The sequence below is a fragment of the Silene latifolia genome, chromosome 7, assembly GCF_048544455.1.
Source record: "Silene latifolia isolate original U9 population chromosome 7, ASM4854445v1, whole genome shotgun sequence".
NCBI lineage: Eukaryota > Viridiplantae > Streptophyta > Magnoliopsida > Caryophyllales > Caryophyllaceae > Silene > Silene latifolia.
The window spans coordinates 118,997,725-119,006,763 of record NC_133532.1 but is presented as its reverse complement, the minus strand read 5'-3'; the positions used below and the strand labels follow the sequence as shown (position 1 = coordinate 119,006,763).

Sequence of the window (9,039 nt, the reverse complement as noted above, 5' to 3'; positions counted from 1 at the left end):
ATAAATTAATACAAACTCTTTATTTTCCTCTCATAAATTTGGTTATTAATCTACTTATTTATTTAACCTTTAATTTCTTTTATTTAATAGGATGATTTTTTGGTTTTCTCTCACCATCATTATAATTTGTAGTTATCATAATTTTTTTTATCTCCCTTTTAATTCACAAAATCGTTCCTCTTCCCTCGAATAAATTTTTGAAATTAATCAATAACTAGTATAAAGCCCGTGCGAATGCACGGTATTTTAAATTGTTGTGTGTAAAGAACTTAACAATTAGAGCTAATAATAATAATATATAAATGAACTTTGATTAAAAACAAATAAGATTTTTAGTTTAATTACAAAAACTTATGCTTATTTTTACGCATTTGAAACATACAACTATTTTTATAATTTTTGTTGCAATATACGGAGTAACAATTTAAACGGTGTAAAAAATTTAAAGAATAAAAAAGTGAAAAGCACACACTGATTTTAATAATATGAGTAAAATATGCATACGTTTTAAATATAAAATTTCCGATATTTAAGATACATATATCGGACTAATGAGATAATGATGAATAAAATACATTTGGCCTAACTATAAAAGTTGCGGTATTTGTTAAGATACTATGACATATATAAAAGCCATATATTAGGTCCAATACATATCTAGATAAAGTTAGGCCCAATTTCTAGCTAAAAGAATTTAGGCGGGAAAATTTTCAGATTTCTTATTCTTTTAGTATAAGGGGGATTATTAAGTTAGTTGTATAACTTTATTAAAACGCGTATTGACCTTAAAACGAAAAGCAGTAAAAACTATTACTCACGTCGAAAAAGAGGATTTACGAATTATTAAAATAATGTTTTTACTTTTTTATTTCTAATAGAAAATACATAAGTGTTTTTACATCCTTCAAAAAATAGTCCATATTACAAAGACAAAAATTTACATAACTGATGATTTCTCACAAAAGAGGTAACATATAAATATAATATAAATTTAAATTTATAAGAATCAAGTTCACTCATCTAACTTATAATATGACATGTATATTCCAAAATTATGGGCTATTAATAACTTTTACTTTGATAGATGAGATAGAAAAAATGGGCTACGTATAAGGTCCACAATTTACAATTCATCAAATCTTGTTGTGTTAGTAGTATCCAGAGAAATAGGCCCAATTAAGAAGAAGTCTCTTTAGGCGGGAAAACTAAGAGAATTTTTATTCTCTTAGTAGTAGGGGAGATTAATAACAAAAAGTATTATGTGATATTTATTTGTTGCTTAAAATACTTTAACAATAAACGTCAAAATTTTAAATTTAGTATGAATTTTGATTTTTCATTGTTTTTTAATTTATCTTGAAATTAAAAAGGCCAAAATTTAATGTTTGTTATGCTAATTTGTTTTTTATGTAAATATTTTTTTAATTTAGGTATCATTGTAAATGGATCATTATACGAACATGAATTACCCTCTTAATTAAACACGTCATACTACATGGAGGATTGGTGACGTGGAATTTTGGTAATGCGAGGTGGCATTGTCTACGTGGCTTTTAAGGTTTACCCTTTTAATAATATTTATAGATGTGATGAGATATTATACCCTTGTAATGACATTGATAAAAGATTGTCTTAAATTATAATAACAATAGACTATATCGCATGAAATAGATAGACGACCGTCTCACGTTAAGTAGATATGAGATCGTCTCGAAATAAATAGATGATAAGTTGTCTCACATTAAATTGATGGAAGATCGTCTTAAATTATAGTGACGATCGTGTCTCATGTTAAAAAGATATGAGATCGTCTAAAATTAATTAGATATAGGAACTCGTCTCAATTAAATAGATATGAGATCATCCCAAATTAAATAGATAGGATGAGGTCTTACATTGAATAGATAGAAGACCCTCTCGTATCATACCGATATTAGATTGTCTCACTTAAATTGATAGAAGACCGTCTTAAATTACAATGACGATCGTCTTATGTTAAATAAATATGAGACCGTCTCACATTAATTAAATAGGAGCTCGTCTCGTATCAGTTTATAGGATACCGTCTTCATTAATTTCATGGAAGACAATTGATATGCGATTGTCGATACCATACGGCATGAACAAAGAGTTAAACAACATACTCCGTAAAACACAGCCTTTTATGTTAATTCTCAATTGGAGTCATCACTGACTTAGTAATAGAAGCTTATGAAGTTATGAATAAGAATCAAAGCATTGAAATCAGGTAAAGAAAACGAATTCTGATCAAATAAGCATTGCATAGTTATTATCAAATTATACGCTAATTTGTAATACTAGAAACATACCTTAAACAACTAAATAATATGAAAGGGTGATCTGTAGATTGAACCAATTTCTACGGTTGTCTACTCATACAAATAAAGAAGCATAAACACCATACTTGCACTAGTTTACCACCATATTGATTAGCCTCAGCATCAGATTAATGTCAATGTCAATGTAAATGATAATGATATTTGTAATCATGTTCAAAAGACCACATCTACGGATAAACATTAGAAATAGAGAGAAGGGATTTACCGATGTAGTAGAAATAGAGAGAAGGAGGGATTTACTAGCTCAATTGGTGAAGTCGTGTTGATAACGTGTTATAGAATAAAAATTAGAGAAGAAAGTGAAGAGAGAAAACAAGCAAATAGAATGAGAGAGGTAAGGGGGCGTTTGTTTCGCGCATGGGTATGGGTTTGGAATGAGGAATCATACCTGGGTGGTATGGGGTTGGAACTCCATACCTCATTCCATGTGTTTGTTTCAATTCCGAGTGGTATGGGTTTGAAACTCAATTAAAGCCAAAATATGTAAAATATAATATTTTAAATATTATTTTTTAATATTATAAAATCATGAAAATAAATATTTAATCTAATAACTATATAAAAGCTCATTTACAATATTGGCATAATTTTTATTTTCACATTTTTGTTTCTTTTAATTTGATACCTATGGGTATCAATTTCATACTCACCCCTCTCATTGGGTATGAGAAACCCATACCTCATGGGTCCTTATGTTTGACAAACAAACACTTGGTATGGGTTTGGCTCATTCCAAACTCATACCTCATACCTTTTGTGTTTGAACCAAACACCCCCTAAGAGAGTTGTCAATTATTCATCTCATATGGGGTATATATATATAGTACATAGATGATGGGTTTATCAATGGACATCCATCTAACTAATGTTTCATAACATAATTAAAGTATTTAACCATTGAGTTTAGTGTTAATAAGGGGCGTGTTTAGCAATTATAATGAGCGCACAGAAACCAGAAAAGGAAATGCCAGAGAGAAAAAAAAGGCATGAAAACCCTAAAACAGTGAACAAGGAAAGCAATCAATATGTGAGTGTAAGAATATGGAGAATATTCTTATTAATATTAGTAATATTGTAAATATATGACCTTGATGTTTTAGGTAATGTAAATATATTAGTTACCTAATATTAGGAAAATAGTTAGGAAAGATAGGTTATGGAAATCTACTAGCATTGTATAAAGAGTCATGATGTACGTTTGTTTTGTTCATCAAGCATAATAACACAATTACATCTCATACTGTCTTCTTATTTTCACAGTGAGAAACACCAGAATCAATCAACAACAGGTATACTTTCTTAAATCTCTCCTTTTTCAGCTTTAATTGTTGCTTTCAACTATTTTTTGCATCCAATTGCACCTCTTTTCACCTGTGTTATTGTTCAATTGAAACCGTTCCGGAATATGATGGTTGAATTTGATTATTTTTGTTTCGGTTTCGGTTTTGGCTTGTGACGGTGTCTGAACAGATTCTGAATACCGCAGTTTATTTGAGGCAGCAATTATTCCGTAAAACCTACAAATTTGTTGGTGATCATCAATGTGGAGTCTAGGGAAGGATATTATTTTCGGAGAAATTCTGCCAAAATTACCTCCCAAATCCTTAATTCGTTTAAAATGCGTCTCTAAATCCTTACAAACCCTAATTTCATCTCGAGAATTCATCCAATTGTATCTCTGCTACCACTCGCGCTCCTCTGATGATGATGATGATGATCTCCTTATTATCCATAAAAACGGCAGCATTCTCTGCTACCGTCTTGATTCCTCCACCCCTGTCGCTACCTTTACGTGGCATGATCAAGGTTCAATGGTCATCATTGGCTCCTGCAATGGTGTTTTGTGTATCGACCCCCCTAATGCCTACACCTACTGCCTACTCAATCCCACTACCCGAGTTTACTGTGATATGGCACGCAGCATATATTCTAAAAAGGGGTTTGCCTTTGATCCTGTTAACCACGATTTCAAAGTCGTGGGTTTCACTGATCAACGTAACAATGAAGGTATTGATACCCGGATTACCAAGGTTTATAGCTTGAATGCTAATTCTTGTACGACACTGGATACTGAATTTCCCACTGATTCAGTGGTAGGATGGCACAGACACGGGGTTGTAATTAATTACTATTTGGTGCATTGGATGTTTTGGAATCCGTCTTTGCGTAAACTTAGGATCGGTTGCTTTGATGTTTGTAAGATGAAATGGATAGATGATGTGCTATTGCCTCGCTATTATTATCACCCAACTTGCAGGAACTTCCTCCTTGATTTCGGGGTACTTGATGGTCTTTTGTGTTACTCGTTTGAAAATAAAGTCGATTCTTGCTTCGATGTGTGGGTAATGATGGAATATGGGGTTCAAGATTCATGGTTCAAGTTGTTTAGCATTCCCATTTCTAATAATTTACATGAGGGGGTGATCCCGGTTGCCAGTCGGAATAGGTCAGCTGAGGTTTTAATCCGCCAGCGTCATACTTCTAAGTTTTACTGGTATGATAGGGCGGATGGTCGAATGAGTGAGGCAAAATTTGATGGAGTTCCGATTTCTTCATACTTTGAAACTTATATGTGCAGCAGGAGCATGGTTGAACTTCCTTGTGGCAGACTATTTGACAATCGTTAGGAAATTCAGTTTGTAGAAATGAAATTGTGGTAATAAAAGTTGAATGTTTTGCGGAAGTTATGTTGCTCGGACTCTTTAATATTTCCTTGCGTACCTGTATATGAATATGCCACCTTATCCCTATGTCAAAAAACAGATTGACTATTTTCGGATGATTAACAATGAAAATTGTCACAAGAAGATACATGCACATTAAGCCACTTCGCAATACAAGAAGCAGACCGAGACTAACAAATCATAATAGCGCCACTCTAAAATTTACCGAGTAAAATAAAGGGTGTGGCAGAGTATCTCTTAAAGTCTAATGCAATATAATGTTGCTCGCTCTACTCCTCTAATCTTCGTCATAATCCTAGGTGAACTTGTATGGAAGATATTGTATATCCTTGATCTGTTCGTATACTCTCTTCCTTAAATTTCCTTGGCTAAGATTCAAGTTGAAACAATCACGTAGGTCAAGGGATCGAAGATGAGGGCAGGCATCAAGGATTTTCATTAGACCCACATTTGTTAACCTACTTTTCGTAAGATGCAGGCGACGCAATTCAGGCAATTTTCCGGCAATCACAAATGCCTCCACATCATCATGTGTCTCACTTATTAAACCAAACTTGTCGAATTTGACAGTGGTTATTACTTTGTGATTTTGAAAGGGGCAGTCAGTAAGTTCTAGTTCCTCCAAACAAGATAGTTTTTCAAATGCTTCTTTCACTGCTCTAGCGGATATATTTCGGCAACGTGCAAGCCGAAGGCGTTTAAGCTGACACGATCTGCGGTTAGAATACGGTTAGTTTAATACTGCTAACGGGCATAAATAACACATAACATACATGTATACTTGACAATTTGTTACAAAAAAGACTTGTTTTTTTAATATTACGGTTAAAGTTTAACAAGTTTGACCTTTAAAAAGCAAGCGTGTAGAATCGTTCGGATGCCCGCTATCCACCAACCTTCTTCCTTTCATTTTTGAGGTGCCTCACTATAATCTTCTGCTTTTCTTTTTAAATACTAAAACTATGTGAATATAAAAAACATTACGAAATGGAAGGAGTAACTAAAATGTAAAACTAATTACGTTTTCAACTATGTGTAATAAAGGACTATGGAATTGGTAGAATAAGTCTCTCCAATTAATCCCTTCGTCTCAAATAAGGTTCATCCTTTTGTTTTTAGGCGGTATTTAAATAAAGTTGGTAAAATTTATGTTGTATCTGGAGTTTTCTGGTTTTCTATGTTGTATCCTGCATTTTTTTAATTCTATGGTGTACACCTAAATTCTATATACATACCATGACTTTACTTATCATATTTGCTAACTTAGTTTCTTAGTTCGCGGAATTGAAATTACTCATTAACCCACTAAATAGTATACGAATCTAACTAAAAATTCATAAAATATCCACTATCATTACATGCTTCATAACAAGTTATTTGTGTTTATTAAAAGCGATTTGTGATGCTTGAGGATGGTTAAACATATTAATGAGTCCGAATAAAGGTTAAAATACGATTGTTTGATAGCGATAAAGTTAATGAAGCGTTGAAAGAGGTCATGATTGAAAAATAAGTAAGAAATTTAGGGCTACAATATAAAATATTAAAAAAAAGGAAAGGTACAACGCAAGAAAACCGAAAAAGTCAGGGTAGAGCTAGAATGAGACTACATACCGTGATGCAAAGTAGGAACAAAGCTCGTCGGAACCAAATCCCTGGATATCGAGATCAATTAAACGACCATCACTACGATCAATTGCATTGAACAACATCTTCTCAAGCTTAATATCTCTATTTGGTTGACCGATGTTATTGATACGGATACTGTGCCAAATGGACGGCTCTTTGCACAAATTGTACCATATTTTGCACACAAATTGAACCGATTCGAGTATTTCCACTGCCCCTAATTTCTTAAGAATTATCAGAGTTACGTCGAGCGGTAGTTCTGACCACTTTCTGTGATTTTCCGGGCGTAATTCGGAGTTATTCATGGATGAAGTAATTACATTAGGGTTTGAATTTGACAATCAATCAATACTATATATTAAATCCAGAAACCAAGGGACTGTAATTAAAGAAAGTTATACAAATTAATTATACTATATACTTTTAAATCAATAGCACCGTGTGATGGACCCGATTAAGGGATTTCAATGCAAATATTATATAGGTTGGGTTAAAATTAAATTATATAGAAGCTTGGTAATTTTCCTAAACATGGACAATTTCCTTAAAATAAAATAATTAATTAAGATGGTCAATTTCCTTAAAATAAAATAATTAATTAAGATGGTCAATTTCAAGGAGACTAAAAGAAAGAAGATGCCTGGTAATTTTCCTAAATATTTATAGAAGTCTAGAAGATGGTCAATTTCCTTAAAATAATTAATTAGTATAAACATGCACACTTATGGTATTAATTATTATCATCATAAAATTATATATTAAATTTAAAATCTACGCAATTTTATTAAACTTTATAGTTTGTTATTAGATGTATATATAGAGATGTTAATTATTTAACATACAAAAATATAATAAGTAGGTAATAAATAATTCAAGTTAGATTCCATAATATATAATATTGCATAATTCTTTCGATTTGATTTAATGCATATATGTAATATATTTATATATATATAATCCTCTTAAAATTGCATGCCTAAGTAGTAAAAGTAATTTCGTTAGTAAAAAAAAGAATTGTAGTAACATTGGATATAGTTATATGTAGTAATCACTTATTTGAATAGTAAAAGTAACAATATTATCAACGAGATTAGTGAGAGTGGTAGAAACAACAACGGGAGTAGTGAAATAATCAATATTAATGCGGCAATAGTGAAAGTAACAATAATTACGGCGGGAGTAGTGAAATTATCAATATTAATGCGGCAATAGTGATAGTAACAATAATTACGGCGGGAGTAGTGAAAGTAACAATGATTACGGGCAAGTAGTGAAATGTTATTACTATTGTTCATTAATAAAAGTAAAATATTAATAGCGGGAGTAATGAATTTGTCTCAAAATTTATTTCATCGTAATTTTAGGATATGTTATAAAAAATATATTAATGATAAATTTATGAGTTATGCAACTTTAAGTAATTTTATTTAATGTAAAAAAAAAATTAATGGTAAGTAGAGGTAGCCCGGGCGAAGCCGGACACCAATACTAGTATGGTTTTATATTGAAGAGATTTGACGACAGAGCTAGCCCATGTTATTAGACCCGGCAAAACTGACCGGACTCGATAAGGCTGGCCCGAGACCCGAAAACCTGACTCAAACTTTACTCGATATACAGGAAATGACCCGATTTTAAGTGACCCGTAATGACCCGACTTCAAGTCACAAATACTATCCTACAACCCAGGGGTGTCTAATACCCCGGGCGACCACGGGCGGCGGAACCGGGCCTCCAATTTTGGCCACTGAATTTATAAGCTTTACTGATAAAATTCAATACAAACCTCGACGTGTGATACACTTTAGAGCTGTTCAAGTGCGGGCTTGGGCCGTAAAGAAAAAAAGTTGTCCTTTAAGACTATAATGGGCGGGGCGGGTCAAAATTATGGGTCAATTATCCTTACCCTTACCCGCCCTTTAGTCAAAAGTCGGGCGGCCCATGGGCTAATGGGCCGTAACATGAAACTTTAACTGTTAATCCTCTATTTACTAAAAGAATAGACAAAGTTAAGATTTTCACAAATTGTTTACACAAATTGTTATATAGGACGATCTCATAAGATGAGACCAACCCACTAAATAAAAGCCCAAAACAAACACAAATACAAACAGAGAGAAAGAAAGTTGCAGGACTTGGAGCTCGGGATTCTCGTCCTTTTCTATGCTCTTAAGTCCTTAACTGCTTAATCAATGCCCAAAATCTTTCATAGCCAATATTGTCTTGAATCTTGATCATTCGCTTCGCCTATGAATCCGAAAGTAGCAACTGAAAATTTGATGACATTACAAAATATTGCTTCAGGTAACAGACTACTAACCCAATTAGTCTAATACATACTGATCATCACCAGAAATACAGTCCAT

General features: G+C 32.6%; 2 protein-coding genes across 2 annotated transcripts; one reads left to right on the top strand and one right to left on the bottom strand.

Moving 5' to 3' along the window:
* The first annotated feature begins 4,270 nt into the window (after positions 1 to 4,270).
* Positions 4,271 to 4,987, top strand: LOC141590621 (F-box protein CPR1-like). Its single transcript, XM_074411196.1, has one exon. It carries the CDS (start codon positions 4,271 to 4,273, stop codon positions 4,985 to 4,987), a length of 717 nt encoding a protein of 238 aa, XP_074267297.1.
* Positions 4,988 to 5,339: 352 nt separating this feature from the next.
* Positions 5,340 to 9,039, bottom strand: LOC141590620 (putative F-box/LRR-repeat protein 23). Its single transcript, XM_074411195.1, has 3 exons — positions 9,014 to 9,039; positions 6,659 to 6,808; positions 5,340 to 5,757 (listed from the first exon to the last, which is right to left on the bottom strand). The coding sequence occupies exons 1-3, from the start codon at positions 9,037 to 9,039 to the stop codon at positions 5,340 to 5,342; spliced, it is 594 nt and encodes a 197-aa protein (XP_074267296.1).